The 17,350-nt window shown below is 31.9% G+C and overlaps 1 protein-coding gene and 2 pseudogenes across 1 annotated transcript; 2 read left to right on the forward strand and 1 right to left on the reverse strand.

The window, feature by feature from the left end:
• Positions 1-1,062, forward strand: part of LOC129290927 (pectinesterase 1-like) — a 5,102-nt pseudogene extending 4,040 nt beyond the window's left edge.
• A 52-nt stretch (positions 1,063-1,114) lies between these two features.
• Positions 1,115-7,298, forward strand: LOC129291570 (alanine aminotransferase 2-like; annotated as a pseudogene).
• A 3,611-nt stretch (positions 7,299-10,909) lies between these two features.
• LOC129290928 (uncharacterized) lies at positions 10,910-17,326 on the reverse strand. Its single transcript, XM_054927992.1, has 6 exons — positions 17,246-17,326; positions 13,953-14,466; positions 13,259-13,676; positions 12,508-12,589; positions 12,183-12,397; positions 10,910-11,312 (listed from the first exon to the last, which is right to left on the reverse strand). Exons 1-6 carry the CDS (start codon positions 17,324-17,326, stop codon positions 10,910-10,912), a joined length of 1,713 nt encoding a protein of 570 aa, XP_054783967.1.
• Between the last annotated feature and the right edge of the window lie 24 nt (positions 17,327-17,350).

Below are 17,350 nucleotides of genomic sequence, written 5' to 3' on the forward strand. Positions count from 1 at the left end.
TTGATAAAATTCATTGCACGAAAGAAAATTTTGGAAATAATTAGTTTAAGAACATTTTAAATTTAAATTATTTGCTACTCCACATAATCCTTTAAATTTTGGAGTATCTTCTTAAAGAACTACGTAGAATCCTTTAAATTTTTAAATTTGTAATTGCAATTCTTATTAGCTTTGGCTATATTTCCCACATTAAAAGAGAAAACCATGAAGTTCTCATTAAATATCCAATGATTCCACCAAACTCAAAAGATTGAAATGACAATGATCAAAATATTCATATTATAATATGCTATATTGACAATAATCAATAACCATTCATCATATGACAAATGCTATTGATAAGTGAGGTATTATTTGTGATAAATGCAAATTTATTATATGCATAGTTTTCTTTAAAATTAAACAATTCACACTTGTAACTGTTAGATACCTTACTTGTTCATAGCTTTTGTCTTGTAATAAAGGCCACTGCTAAGTTGTTAATAAGGCATTTTATAACATTGGTATTTTGGTTTATTATCATTTGAATCTTATTTATCCTAGATCCTTAGGAACTTATAATTATTTAGAGATTTCATGAGACTTCTGGATATTTTAAATTTTGAATGATTACAAGGGCTTCATCATGATTTTCTTCAATTAAAATCACATTTTATATAAAAATAAATATTTTTTTTTAAATTTGTGAACAATGTATTACTCCAATACTATTTATAAGTAATTTTTATCAGTTTCATCAATATTAATATAAAAAAAATACAAGAAATAAAAGTGTATAAAATTTTAAATATATTCTTTTATAATAAATTTGAAAATGATATTATATTACATTTTTCTTTCAAGGATAATTTAAAATTATTTTTTAAATATTATTTAAAAATTTATATCATAATTTTATAAATGAAGTTCAAATAGACTCCCCAGAATGTAACTGGCAGCACATAAACTTTATTGTGATCCTGCTGATATTCGGATGATTTATAAAAATTGGGTTTTAAATGTAATTTTTCCCTGAAATGGACCAAGGTGGCTCCTGGAGCACGAAAATTAGGAGCGGGATGAGGAGGTTGGTCGAGTCGTAGATTCAGTTCATATACTGTGGGCGCCCGGAGATCAGGGCTTGCTTTTCTTGATATCGTGTCCAAAATTTTCTAATGCCACGAAATATCACATCCTAAAATCCCATTTATATACGATGCGGAAATTCGTTGCGGACAGAGTCAGGCGCATTTTGAGCCGTTCTTTGCAGCATTGCCCTCACACTCACCCCCGTTTCCTTTCGCCTCTCCATTCTCTTGCTTCCATTCTTCTTCCATGGCCTCTTCTCCTTCTGATTCATCCTTTCCTGTTACTATACAGAACATCAATCCCAAAGTATGTCCTTTCTTTTCTTCATCTTATCCTTTTTCTTGGATATTATCATCTCTAGTTGCGAGCTTGGAACTGTACGATTGCATCCAATGACTTTTTTTTTTTTGGTTTCCTGAGTTGAACTGAAGTTTATGGCTGTTGATGAAGAATTTCTTGCTTGATGATATTATGAGTGTTTCCCCCCAGCTAAAAAAATCAACTCTTTTCTTTTGGTATCATTTTTCATTTTTTAGCCGCGCGGAATATTGAGTTCTCTAGGCTACTTAACATTTGAGATCTAGAACTAAGTTTGACCTTTGTTTATCCCCTTTATTTCTCTCTAGCTGTTTTTAAGAATTAACTTCGTTCAGTTTCTTATAGCTGTCTCTCAGTAGAGGGACTGATGACGATTAATAGCTCCTTCCTCTATTCAGTCTCTTACATCTGATTACTTGGAGTGAGATTCAACTTTCATTACCATGTGGTTTTCAGTGTTGGCGATTATCCAATGGAGTGCTACGTCTGCACTTAAGGATCCTTTTTTGGTAATGCTGTCACCATGTTATACTTGTGCTTGCCTGAAACCATCTTCTTTTCCTGCAGGTTCTGGAATGTGAATATGCTGTTCGAGGAGAAATCGTTACCATGGCCCAGGTAATGTGATTTGGTCGTACATCTTGAAAGGATTAAATGCTTTCGTTGAAAAGTTATTTTTTGTCTAGGTAAATATTCCTAGGTATAGCTGATTCCATGTCTCCATCCAGTGGGATAAGGCTGCTTCTTCTTCTTGTCATTGTTGTTAAACATCTGCAGAAGCGTTTTAGATCCTTTACTGGCAAAACATTGCCTTAATGTTATTTCAACACTGTCACTGATAGCAATGCTTTTTTGAAACCATAGCTTGAAAGATAAAGCCGCATTTGATGCTATCAAGTTTCCAATATTTTTTTTTTTAATGATTACAACATGAAATGGTTTCACCGATACCTTGCGATATCTCAATGCTCCAGAAATTGCAAGAAGAATTACAGGCGAATTCAGGCTCTCATCCATTTGACCAGGTACTGTTTTCCACATGATATCCTCTATGCTTTAATTTAAGTGGTTTTTCTGTCTTTTCTGACTTGTCTATTGTCTGAAAATAGATAATTTACTGCAACATTGGCAATCCTCAATCTCTTGGCCAGCAGCCAATAACTTTCTTCCGAGAGGTTGGTTTGCTGTTATTTTTATGGTGAAATGCAGCAGTGTTCATACCATTAAAGAAATCCTTCTTATGACAGTCTAATATGTATTATAGGTTCTTGCATTATGCGACCATCCAGCTATCTTGGACAAAAGTGAAACACAGGGTTTGTTCAGGTACTTGAGATCAATATCAACAGTGAGGTATCGGAACAATTAAACATAGTGGATTGTGTCAAATCTGGAAATTATTACAATTAAAAACCTGGTAGATCAATATTTTCAATGTCATAATGTTTCACTTCTTTCAGTTCAGTTTTACATATGTAAAGTGTATCATATTAGTTTTGCTTATACCCTTTTGGACATGAAACTAGATTGTTAGAGCATGAATTTTTCATTACAATCGCAAATATTTGCTGGCTGCAATTAACAAAGTGCAGTAATAGTGTTTTCTCTATGGAATTCATATGATTGCTTGGCTTTTGTCCATTTACATGTTCATATAGACATAGAGTCAATAATAAGAAGTTAAAATTATGGGTCTTTCATTTAATTTGAGTAAATCTCAGTTTGTTAATCCCTTGTCATAATGCTGCAGTTTACCTTGTGCGAAAAAAATTAAAAGCTTCTTTTACCACTTAAATTTTGATCTTAATAAATTATCTGTGGTGTGGATTTTTGATAATTCTATTTCATGTATTTTCTAGTTAATTTTTGCCTTAATAGTTGTTCTTTTGACATATTTTTCAGTGCTGATGCAATAGAGCAAGCTTGGCAGATTTTAGATCAGATTCCTGGAAGAGCTACTGGTGCCTATAGTCATAGTCAGGTTGTGATTGCACCATCTTCTCTATATTTTCTTGCCTCAGATTGATATACATGGAATAATCATGAAAATATTGTTCTCATATCAGGGTATCAAGGGTTTGCGTGATACAATTGCAGCCGGAATTGAAGATCGTGATGGTTTTCCTGCTGATCCCATTGACATTTTCTTGACTGATGGTGCAAGCCCAGCGGTAACTCAACTTTAAATTTTTCATGAAGTGTTTTCTTGGTGGGCTTGGATAATGGGACTTTTGAGTCCTCATTTACTGAGGGTTTGTTGCACTAAATTTAGATGGCAGCACTGGTCCAACTTCATTTTCAATCTGAATAACTTAAGATGATTATCTTTTCTATTTTGCCAGGTCCATATGATGATGCAATTGCTCATAAGATCAGAAAAAGATGGTATTTTGTGCCCCATCCCTCAGTATCCTCTGTACTCAGCTTCAATTGCCCTCCATGGTGGCACTCTGGTAGGTCTATACACATACGAGATTAATACATATTTTAAATTAGATTGATCATATTTTAATTTGTTTCACTGCACTGATTTGAAAGGGTTAAAATCGCCCTTGCATGTTTGTATGGCTAGGAATACCTTCAAATTGAAAAAACTGTGCTGTAAATTTCATTTTAAATTATATTATCATTGGATAACTTTGCCATTATGTTTTTGAAGGTACCTTATTATCTTGATGAAGCAACTGGCTGGGGTTTGGAAATACCTGAGGTCAAGAACCAGTTGGAGAATGCCAAGTCCAAGGGCATCAGTGTTAGAGCTTTGGTTGTTATAAATCCAGGAAACCCAACAGGGCAGGTGAATTGCAGTGAAACTAGTGATATTAATACAAGAGAGTATTTAAGGTTTGAAGCTAAGCTTGCTAAAGAATAAAACATGGATTTTCTGTCATGCCTTCTAGGTTCTTTCTGAGGAAAACCAGCGGGATATTGTGAAATTCTGCAAGGAAGAAGGTTTGGTTCTCTTGGCTGATGAGGTAACTGGATTTTTTTCCCTGAGAATTTCATACACTAATAAAAGTGCGTTGCACTTTAACTGAAACCTTTATTTTGCAGGTGTATCAAGAAAATATTTATGTTCCTGAGAAAAAATTTCATTCTTTCAAGAAGGTATCTCGGTCTATGGGCTATGGTGAGGATGACCTATCTTTGGTGTCTTTTCAATCAGTTTCCAAAGGCAAGTTGGTGAAAGGAATCATTTATCACAATAAGGATAGACAAACAATAATGTCATGGGATCTATACCAATGCAGAATGTCATTCTCTTTGGTTTCAGGCTATTATGGAGAGTGTGGGAAACGAGGAGGTTATATGGAGGTGACTGGGTTTTCCGCAGATGTGAGGGAACAGATATATAAGGTGGCCTCTGTGAATCTCTGTTCAAATATCTCTGGTCAAATTCTTGCTAGCCTGGTCATGAGCCCTCCCAAGGTTAGTTCTTCACTTCTTTGCCTCTCTAAAGTCACACCAATTGTCCCTCCACGCCCCTAATTTCAGAAAAATAATCTAGAAAGAAAATAGATAGATCTTAATCAAGATACAATTTGTACAAGAGCAGCAACTTTGGGCTTGAAGTAACTTCTGGGAAGAGGTTAAAAGTAGACTTAAAAGCAGTTAACACTGATGATTTCTATCCTCAGAAAAACTCTGAACTCTGTAATCGGTAGACCTGACCCATTTTCCAAGTGTTACTCTTGTCGTTTTCTTTTGGCCTTTGTATATTTTGTGGTGGACTACAACATGGCGTATAAGTTAGGATTATAGTATAGAGAGCAAAAAGTTGATCGGAAGCTAAGCTGTTGCAACATGGAGGCAATGTTTTTTCACTTTCTGTTAGAAGAAGCTTGGTATATTACAATGATTGACAATGATAGACTTGCTCTAGAATATTCTGCACTGTTTTCGGTCATGTTTCAGCAAATTTTTTGTGCCTTTAGCTTACTCAAAACCAACTCAATCTGGGATCCGTGTAAAAACACATTAGATGGATCGGCAAGTTGAGTCTGTTAATTAGGAAGGTGTGTCAATAATGGGTAGATCAGATCCCATATGTATTTGCAATCAACAATGTAATACTTTTTTAATTAAAAGGGCAAGTATACAATGTAATACTAGGATCATAACATTTATTTTTAAATATCCTTCAATACAATTGTTTTATTTTGAGAATGTGGTCATGAAATTCCGAACATTCTATCACTAGTATCAATTGCAATTCCCATATGACACTCTGAATTTCAGGTTGGAGATGAGTCCTATGAGTCGTATGTTGCAGAGAGAGATGGAATTCTATCTTCTCTTGCTAGGCGTGCCAAGGTCAGTTGCCAAAAAGAAAAAAGAAAAAAGAACTTAGTTTAGTCATTCTATTTGAGGACTGTATATTAATCATGTCAAAAGAGTAATATTCCAAACAATTTACAAGCTTCCTTCTCTTTACCCATTTCACATAATCTCCTGTGCAAACATCATATTGAAAAGAGTGTCCAACGCTGCAAAGTGACTGCCACCAGCCCCCTTTTGTTCTTCTTTTCCCTTGTTTAAATATTTATTTTTGTTTGTTAATCTTTTGGATTTATATTGTCGACTCAGACACTGGAAGAAGCATTTAACAATCTAGAGGGTGTGACATGCAACAAAGCAGAAGGGGCAATGTATCTATTTCCCCGTATTTGCCTCCCTGAAAAGGCAATCAAAGCTGCAGAGGCTGCTAAAAAAGCTCCTGATGCTTTCTACTGTCAGCGCCTCCTTAATGCCACCGGAGTTGTTGTTGTCCCTGGTTCTGGTTTTGGACAGGTTAGTTTTTATTGATTTATCACAGTAAAACAAAACCTGTCTCTTCCTGCATTGGATTTATATTCTACTGATCAATAAAACTGTCGTTTGTTATAACCAATTTGCTTTTCCATTCATCTCGCGATTGACTAGGCTTTGTGAACAGCCTCCCTCATCTTTAAAAATTAAAAATTACCCCTTAACTTTCATCCCTTATAGCATTAGGGAATTTTAGAATTTAGAGTTGCACATTTCAATTTGGCACAAAGTTTTTCGAGCATTATAGTTGCCCTTGTTTACTTCTAATTTGATGGGGTCGTGATGCTTGTGGATAGGTTTTAAATGTTAAATCGCCGAAGTTTATAGGGATAATTTCTGATTTTGGAAGTTGAAAAGGAACCTGCAGATTGTAAATGGCTCAAATTTGAAAAGACACATCTACAAGTTTCCGAAAACATAACGTGGATATGTCTTGCTACTCAACATCATATTATTGACTCATCTAAAAATATTTGATCCACCTCATAATTTTACTTCTTGAGTTGATATAGCATACACTTCAAAAGAACACCAAAGTTTTCTTTCTCTGGGAATTATCAGCTTAATTTTGGATTGTGACGTTGTCATGTAAGGTTCCTGGGACCTGGCACTTCAGGTGCACAATTCTGCCTCAAGAAGAGAAGATTCCAGCGATTGTCACCGGCTTGACAGAGTTCCACAAACAATTCATGGATGAGTTTCGCGACTGAGGATTCCTGGTTGAGTTTCTTCCATCACAATAAGGATAGCCAATCAACTTTTGACAGTACTAGACTTTGAGTTTCTAGATGCGATAGCATTTGTATCTTTCTTTGGCAATCAGTAATAATTCAACAGAAAGGGGGGAAAACTGCTTGTGTTGGGTGGCATTTAACCCATTGCTTCCTGGTTCCTTGTGTCGGGAGCCATGGAAGCCAAGAAAGAAAAAACGAATACGTTTGGGTGAGCTATACAGCCTCCAAACAATCTTGGGCGCACTTGAACAACTGAAACAGATGTTGCAGATAGTGGTGGGGATTAGCATGCCCACTTCAATAAATCATTACCTATCGAACACTTGAGAATTACTTTTGCAGCTTCAATGCCATTGGGATTCCTTGCTAGTTGCTGTTGTATCTGCAAGCATACAAGCAAAATCTGAGCAGAGGGATTGCATAAAATTGGGAATTTGAAAACTTTTGAACTCAAATTATGACTGAAATGAAAAAAAAAAAATGATAACCTCACGCACGCTCAGGGACTATGAGTGTGTTTGAATTCATTGTTTATCGGATTCTTTTTTATTTTTTTCCGATCTCTAATTTTTTCCATCTCTCTAATTTTATAGGTGTTTGTATGTTTTGAATTCCAAGATATGTAAATTACATAGACTTTCAATTTTGTGAAAATTGAAAAAAAAAATCTTTTATTTTCAGAACTTAAACTTTATTTTAACTCTTAAAAATTTAAAATTGCTAATCTACCCTTACCATTTATTTGTCTAATTTTTCTCTTTTCTACCCCTAAATTAAACAATTTGTAAATAAGTATGATAATATTTGTATAAATGTTTTAAAAATAGAGTTTAAAATGAATTGTATAATAAAATAAGGAAATGAAATTGAAATTTAAAAACTTAAAATGTGATGAAAGTGTCATGAAATATATATATATATATATATGTTATGGAAGAACATTTTAGTTAAAAATATTAAATTTGGTGAGTTAATGACAAATTAACAGTTGAGTTAATGAAACTAGAATTTTAAAGAAAATGAAAAGGTTGTTCTAGTATGGCTTTTGTGACAAAATCGGCCTTTATATTTTAATGAGTAATTAGAAGCTCAAATCTCTTAACTTTTTATTAGTGGTCAGGGGTCGAGCTTGGAGAGTGAGTCCGAATTAAAAGAAAATAATGCTCCTGTTATGGAGTTAATGTTTAAAAATATGAGATATGTTTAATATTTTAAAATATAGTTGATGTGTGTTTTTTTTAAAAAAATGTCAATAATAAATAAATAATTTTATATTTATTTTTAAGTGAAATATCTAAGATTTTAACAATTAGACCACACTGGCCAATTCAACCAATATCCGATCATCAGTCTGGTTCGTGTGAGATAGAAAAACTGAAAGATAATCAAACCAGTTAACGAATTGAAAAAACAGTGAAAACCAAACAGTTGATAGGTTTGGCTGATCAAGAGATGGTATCTAGAAAAAGATAACGGAACGCAAGGAAGGGTTGAGATGTGTGAGAGAAAAGATGAAAATCTGAAGGATGAAAGAGATTTACAAAAAAAAAAAACAAATAAGAATACATTTTGCAGCAAAAGTTCACCTTAGATTTGTTTCACAAAACTACAGGATTTATGATCAAGCCATTAGACAGGGTAAAAATGAAGCTGCAGTTCCACAACTCGGCAGTCCGCAGCAAAGAGTAAGGAAGGAAAAACAAAGACGAATGTGTCATCTAATAGAAAGAATGTGTGTGTTAGTCCAACGGATCAATTTGCTTCATTTTTCTGCCGTAAGATTTCTTTCCTCTTTCCATGTGAATGGCTCCATTTTAATATTATTAAATATTAATATACTTCTCTGATCCTATTTATATAACAGAAAAAAAATAAAAAATTTAATCCTATTTCTAACGTATTTATCAATTTTTAATACTCTTTTTTTTACCCTTATTAAATGTTTTGAATAAAAATATCAATAATAAAATTTAAAAATATTTGTTAGGGATGAAGGCAAAAATTTATTAAATTTTAAGATAAAGTTAATGAGATTTAATATTTTTTTTAGTTCTATAAAACATGTTCAAAGTGATTTATAAATAGAATCAAAAAAATTATTAAAGAATAGAGTAGAAGGCGGGAAGCAATTTGAGATGAGAGGAAAGATAAAAACATCTATTTATAGATTCATATTAATATTATTTATGCTTATAAAAAAATAGGAAGATGAAATGAAGTATACTAAAATACTATTATTTTAAATAAAAAATTATAAACAACTTATAATTTTCTTATCTTTATATAAATATTTTTATTTAAATATTAATTTTGTTGATTATAGATGAATTTATCTTATGATTTTTCTGTGTATAAAATTTAAAATGCATTAAATTAATCAAAATCTGTTGAACCATGATTGAACTATTAACCCTTAAATCAATCCCTTGTGTGGTTTTTAAAATCTTGAAAATACCTATTAAATAAAAAAATATAAAAATGGCATTAATTTAAAGATATATAAATAATTTATTGGGCGTTGAGATTTAATTAAAAATGACTTATATTTTTTAACAATAAAAATAAAATTTTTTAATAAACTAACAATATCTTTTAGTTTATTTAGTAGGTTAATAGTGAATAAATAAAATATCAAATAATATGCTAATAGCCTACAATTAAATTGTGTGAGAGAAATGTAAAAGGAGCTATGCTTGAAAAAATTAGCATGGAGGCGTGAAAAATTAAAACTCCTCATATTTTACGAATGGTGGCACCATTTTAATTAGAAAGGACGATATCGACCAAAAAAGAACTTTGAAAGAACTTAATATTTAACAAAGATCTAGACAAATTGAATATTTGTTAAAATAATATCCTTACTTAGTATTAATTTGTTAATATTTATATACTTTTTAAAAATCTTTATCTGGTATTAAATTCGTCTTTTTTTTATGTTCTCGCTAATTAGAATGATTCCTGTTTGCTTTAAAACTGAATCAGTGATAACTTTTCTGTTCATAACACAGTAAGCTAAGAATTATGTAACATTTATTTTTTTTAACATTTTTACACTGATTTTCACAATGCTTAGTAAACACATAAAAGCTAATTAAAATATTTAAATAAATAATTCAGAAAAAATGCTTTAAGAATATAAATTAAATTAAACGTTTTATGAAAAGAAAATACATGTTTTTGAAGGCTAATAGCATTTACACCATGTTTTATATCCGAATTATATAATAATAATAATAATAATAATAATAATAATAATAATAATAAACAAAAAAAAAAACCAATTATGTGATCACTCCCTCCCAAGAAAGGTTATTAAACTCATTACTTTAAGTAAACTTATGATAGGAATATAAACTCGTATCATAAACTCAAATCGTAAACTTATAAAAGTTTATCTCTATTAACAAATAACTGTTAAAATATGATTATAATTTAATTTAAATATATTAAAAATATAATCATTGAAATTAAACTTATCTACATTGATAAATTATCATATACAAGACATAAAAATTTTAAAATAGAGAAACTTATTTTTGGTATTTTATTTTCTTTTTTATTAACATTAGTTTTTATATTTCAAGATTTTTTTTTCCTTTGAACCATATTTTATAACTTTTATAAACTAAATTATTTATAGTATATACTTAACTTATTCAACTTAAAAAAAATTGACAAGTTTAACAAGTTTAATCAAACTTATATTTGATCCGAGTTTATAAATTATTTAACACAATTTTATAAATTAAAAATGTAAAAACGATAAATTCAAAAGTAAATTTAGGAGTTTAACAAAATTTATATTTAGTTTGAATTTATGAATGAATTAACATAATTTTATAAATTAAAAATATAAAAATATTAAACACCTAAAATCAATTTGACAGCTTCACAATTATGCTCGTAAGAAAATAAATTTGAGAGAGAGTTGGATCAAAGTTTAAAACAGAAGGTGGATGTTAATGAGTATATTTCAGAATTCAGTTTGACGAGGACATGTACTCGGTTCTCTGAGACAAAACTCGGGACGTGTAGTTAATTTGAGCATGCATTTGGAAAGGCGTGCAGTGATGAGATTGAAAGTGGAATAAATGAGTGTAAGATTGGACACACGACATAGAATCAGGTCTGGTCCTCTGCAACATCAAACAGAAAGATTCTGAAGAGCCAAAAGCAGTTAAACTTAGAGCTTCGCTTTTGTTCTCTCTGGGATTCTGTTTCTGTATTGTCTGCGTCATCCGCAAACTCGCATGTGTCTGATCTGGTGTCTGAAAAGGCCGGATGCCATTTGAACTGCTAAACACTTTACGTGCATCCACTTTCACGTAACTCTCCCATGCGTCTTTCTGATACGATGCGAATAGACTTGTAGTCTTCCATATCCTGCCAACGTCCCAGACATGAAAGGCCCCTTTGCTTTCTCGAGATTTTTAACCTGATTTCACTGCCAACAAATGAATTAATTATTTTTCAATTAACATTATCTTTATATATCTCTATTTAATAAAATATTTTATTTAAAAACAAATATAAATTTATTTATTTTTTAAGGACATATTTTAAAAAAATATATTAATCATATCTTGAAATGTTAAAAATATTTTATATTTTTTAATATCCAACCTTTTAAACATATCTTATATTTTTAAATGAAGGGAGTATCTATTTAAGATTAGGTAAAACTTTAAAATTTTGTCCTATAATCAAGACAAGTTGATGTACTAAACTTAGAATAGATCGAATTACTAGGTAGGGATAACTTGTAATAGATTCTATTTTAAATAAAGGATTAAAAGACATTTTTATCCTTTAACTATTCACTTAAAAGTGTTTAGTATCTTAAATTTTCATGTGGTGCAATTTTTTTTAACTTTTGAAAATGATGTATTGGATATTCTATCATTAAAAAAGTTACCTTTGACATGAAAAAGGGACTTAATCGATATTAATTTTTTTATATGGTATTTATTTATAATTTCATGGGTACTTTTTGTAATTTAAGAGATCCTTTTGTAGAATTGTTTGGGTCTGATGATTAAAGTTAACTTTTTTAACAACAAATTATCCAATGCTCAATTTTCAAAAGTTAAATAAAAAAATTATATTACATAAAAGTTTAAAATACCAAATGTTTTTGAGGAAATAGTCTCGAGACAAAAATGTTTCTTATCGCAATTATTAACAAAAGAGAGATATGAATTTTATTACTGAACAGCCTTACGGGGATATATTTAAGTATGATTTGCGCCACACTTTGATTGCATCATACTAGTGTATGGAAGACAACCACATGAAGTAGGACGACTTGAAAATGGATTCTTCAATATGTTTTGAGATTCTTCATTTGCCTTCTCCATCGTGTGCTGCTCTCTTGCTGCCTCTCTCCATTCTTCTGCTCTCCTCTTCACCACATCCATTCTCTTCATCAGTTTCTCTTCCTGCTTCCATCTCATCTTCTGTATTTTCACCTGCCACCACCACGACATTTCTATCATTCCTCAGTTTCAATCGCTTGTGTTCTTGAACTTGTTAAGGGATTATTGGGAAAAGAAATGAAGAGAATAAAGGGTATATAAACCTCAAGCTTCTTTGATTGAGCTTCTGCTTTAGCACTTTGGAGGTTTACCCAAGCTCGTATCCTCGTTTCTTCAATCTGATACCTGCACCTTCACTTCGCAATCAAGTCCTCACCATACAAATCACACAAAACTAAAAAGCAAAGATCTTTAAAAAAGGTCAATTTGACACCTTGGTCCTATATATGATACGTTTACTTGGCTTTACATAGCATATAGCACTGTGTTAGTATTTCACTAATGTGGTTTTTTAACTAATGTGTTAATGGGCAATTTCATTCTTAAATTTTAAGTCTTTGAAAACCTAAATTTATTTTAAGTGTAATGTTACTCCCTTTCAACCTCTAAAAACAGTATAATGTTGTTCTTACTATTAATAAAATTTAATTTTATTCGTTAGTTGGCCTGAAAAAAAAAAGATATAAAATGACTAATAAAATTATAAATAAGGCCCAAAAATTATAGAAGATAACTGAAAAAAATTTTATAATATTTTTTTATAATTTTTTAATCAACTAATAGTTAAAGTTAACATTTATTAATTATAATAGTCTTATTCCACCCTTTTAAATGTTGAGAGGAAACATTATAATAAAAATGAGTTTAAGATCTTGGAAGGTCTTGGACCTATAGCTGAGACCTTAGGGTAAATTTATCGTTTAACTTTAATTAATTAATTAACATCTTAACTAAGTTACAATTCGCTTATAATCTTGGCATGGTTTGAATGCCAAGGCTTCAAGGTTTAATCACCTGAGACAAGATTTTGTCTTTTCCTCTTCTTCCCAAGCGGCAGTTATGGAATCTGAACGAGCTTTCTGGGTTTGGTTAGCATGATGTCTCAAGCTCTTTGAAGCTTCTTCCTCTTCCTCTTCCCTTGAGCTCCAATTCGACACAGTGGTATCGAACTTTGTTCCCAGTTGCAGCTTGGCAACATGACAGTCCTGTAGCTGAATAAGGCCACTAGTACAACTGCTAATGTTGCTACTGCAATTAGGGTTTTGAGAAGCCATTGGACTAGCCCTACTTGCAGGAGTGTTATGGCGAGCAGGAGATGAGCTCTTGAATGGTCTGTCACACCTTGAAGTTGTGGAGCTTCCTACAGGAGTCGTCTCTGTCCCAATGTCTCTGAAATTAGGAAAACCTGACCCTTTCTTGTCTGTAAACTTGTCTGCATTACATACATTTGCATGAAACATGACATGAATTTTCAAATCAACTCAGTCACCCTTTTCAATTTCCAATGAACTCGTAGAGGAAATGAGTCCAAATGAGGATAAAATACTCTGAAATAAACAAGCCTCTCTCACCGAGTTGAAGACAACATTTGACTCTTTGTACCTTCTATCTCAGCAACCAGATATTGCAAAGTTGAAGTCTTAATGGTAATTCAACGAATCCAAGATCAAAACCTTTGCAATGAAAGCAAGGAAACAGGGGATCCTACCTTTTAGCACTATGTCTGTTGGGGAAGGGACCTCATGGTGGTCCAAAGTTGCAGGAGAAATTTGAAATCTTGGGACAGTTCTGTACACCTTTTGCTGTGTGGCCCTCGGTTTCTCCGAGAAATCCTCGGCAGTGTTGCGTACCTTGAAGACGTTGTCACATGATGTTCTGATATTGGAGGACGCTGAAGATGATGATGATATTGCTAATGCCTTTGTTGTGCAACCAGGGGAGCCATCGCTGCCCATGACCCATTTCTCTGCGTCTTCCCATTTCGAAGAAACATTGCTCTTTCTGAAGCTAAGGATGGGTCTTCCTGGGGTTGAAGGACCTTCTACTCTTGTTCTTCTCTGAGAAGAAACGTCGAGGACGTTTTTGTGTGACATAGGAAACGACTTCACGAACTCCAAGGTTTCTCGGAGATGAAGCTTGTAGAGCGGATCAGAGATGGCCTCTGCAAATGGGTTGTCTTTACTTTTCACGTACAAGTTGGTGTTCGCCGGCAATGGTGATTCCTGAATCAGAAAGACCCCGAAAGAAGAAACATGAACGAAGTCCACTTAAACGATTTGAAGTAAGAGAAGTGAAAATGTGGGATCTTCATTGGTTACCCCGGGTGAAGAAGTTAACGAAGACGAAGCTTGAAATCATGAACATGATTTCATGGCGAGAGGGATCCATGGGAGAATGGAGAGAGCCAGAGTTGCAGTACCATGTGCAGTTTCAGAGGTTACAACACAAATGGAATGGTAATGGTTACCAATATTATTTATGGCATCTATTGCCCTACGTTGGAAAAAATTTTAGATAGACCCAGCATCACCATGTTAATCCATTCAATAAAATTATATCCATTCAATCAAATAAAATTCTATAAATTATTATTTTTAATAACTTTATTTTTATAATAAAATGCCTATTTAATTTCTTACCTTTTTTTCATATCATGTCTCAATTAATTTATATTTAATACTAGCTGAATGTCATGTGTTTATTGGTTGGATTATGAATGACATAGTGCATGAGATCTATATAAAAGTTTCTCATGTTAATTGTTGTCTAATTATAAGTATATTATTAGATTAATACAATTAGTTGTAGCGCTGAATTTTTTGTTTTCACCATCGGAAATCAAATGAGTTTAATGAGTATTTTGATTTTTTTTAAAAAAAGAATGGTTTTGAATTTATAATTAATTTCAACATGTAATAAAGATATCTATATATATTTTTATATAATTATGGTTTTGTTCTCTAAAAATGATTATTGATATTATCCAAAAATCAAGCAAACAGTTTAATATTTTGCATTATGATCAATTTATTATATTCATCCATAATATATTGCTGTATATCAATGATAATCATTTTATAAATTTTTAAAATTTCAGTGATAAACTCTAATATATTAATGATAAATTCCTTATACATCAATGTGAATCAGTCATATTCCTAAATTTTTAAAAATTTAATTTATATTTTTTAGGCACAAGATTTTTTTTTTCAACCAATGGACTAATTTATCTATTATCCAAACATGCATAAATGAGATTCTTGTTTCTTTTTGGTACTTTCTATTTTTGTTTCTGGTTTTGGAGATTGTTTTTTCAGCTTTGTGTATTTTGTCTTTTGTGTTTGGTTAGTGCATGTAGGGAGAGAGGTCTCTCCATTTTTTTCCGTCCATTTTCCTCCCCTTCTTCTATTCCCACCATTCAAATTATTTTATTAAATAATTTTTTTAAATAATAAAATTAATAAATGGCGAGGATGGAGGAAGTGGAAGAAAATGAAGAGAAAAAAAGTGAAAAGACTCTCTTTCCATGCATGTAACTACTTTTTGGGGTTAATAAAATTGGCTGGTTTTCTTCAAAAGAAGATATTATCCAAACATGCGCATAGTACATGTTCTAACCGATTGCACAAAATTAATCTTTTTTTTATTAATAAAATGCCTAAACAACCTAATCAGTACACTCACTGATAGTGATTTATTGTTACACGCGATAACTAATAGTCTATATATTTCAATAAACTCAACTCTCACTTAAAATTCTCACACCATGCAACTGTAACAAGGATTTAAAAATTTTAAAATATGGATAAAAGAATATAAATCACGGTCACAACCCGTCTTATGAATAATTTAAGCAAAAGTAAACAATGCTTCCCCTTAACTTGCGTAGAAATTACAAATAAAGCCGTACGGTAAAAGAATGATCCTTCAAGTTACCCCAAAAAAAAAAAAAAAATCCACTTCCACTCGACTAACTAAGCTCCTTAATTTTCTCATACCATTGTTAACTTAAGAAAGTAAACACATAACGAGGCAATTTCATTAAAGCTAACCCACCTTCATTCTATAACATCACCGTGGGACCGATTGTCGTAACGAACTTAGACTTAAACTTAACCAAGTAAGCTTAATCTAATAAACTTGAAAAGAAGATATAATAATAAAGATTCATGAAATAAACGACGATGGATTGGGAACTTTGGGCTCTCATCAAAAGTGCTCAGCGACACCGAAATCCATGTCGTTTGCAAACTATCAGTGCCAGTAACTCAATCACTGTGTATTTGGTTTCTATTTCAGACTAGAAGCCCATTAAAATCAGATAATTACTTCTTTCCATCAAAATATTTGATCGTTGTTACTTGTTGACGTCAAACTAAATAATCTTTAAGATTTGGATTATAAGTGAAGTGTCTACAAAATCTAATCGGTCACAAAAACTTTTCGTTTGGGTCAATCTTCTCTTTGCCATTAGGAAGGTTCATCCAATCCATATGAAAAGAACCAACACGGTCAGGCCCAAGCTGTTATAAGTGCATGAGCCCTCAAATAAATTCACAACACCCAGTATAAACACCCCCCAACAAAAAAAAAAAAACCAGGATTGTGATCCACTAAGCAATCAATGTTATGAGTAATCGACCAATGAGTGTTAAGCATAACAAAATATGTCATATCTTTATAAAAAACAGCGTTCAGATTTAATATTCAATTATATTTTAAATATAATTGTTTTTAATAAAACAACACTTATGCAAATAAACAAAGTAAGGAGTAATTATTATTAGCTCTTGCTAGGTTAGGCCATTCATAAGAACAAATAAAGCAACTAGTATGTGATTAGTGTGATTTGTTTTCATGTCAGCAAGATGATATTGATTTGACCTCTTTAATTATAATTTAGTGAAATCACGGTTAAAAATTAAAGGCTACATCGGTCGATTTGACTTAAGAACAAAGCCAATGCGTCATTCACAAGTGGCAACAGAAAATACATCCTACCTTATCGCAAAATAAAAGTCTATGAACATCATTTCCTATCATTACGCCACCCTTATCTTCCAATGAATTTGTTTCCTTCATGCCTGACATTAACATGTTACCTTT

Source organism: Prosopis cineraria, unplaced genomic scaffold, assembly GCF_029017545.1.
Source record: "Prosopis cineraria cultivar Desert tree isolate PC_DT_omini unplaced genomic scaffold, ASM2901754v1 PC13, whole genome shotgun sequence".
Taxonomy (NCBI): domain Eukaryota; kingdom Viridiplantae; phylum Streptophyta; class Magnoliopsida; order Fabales; family Fabaceae; genus Prosopis; species Prosopis cineraria.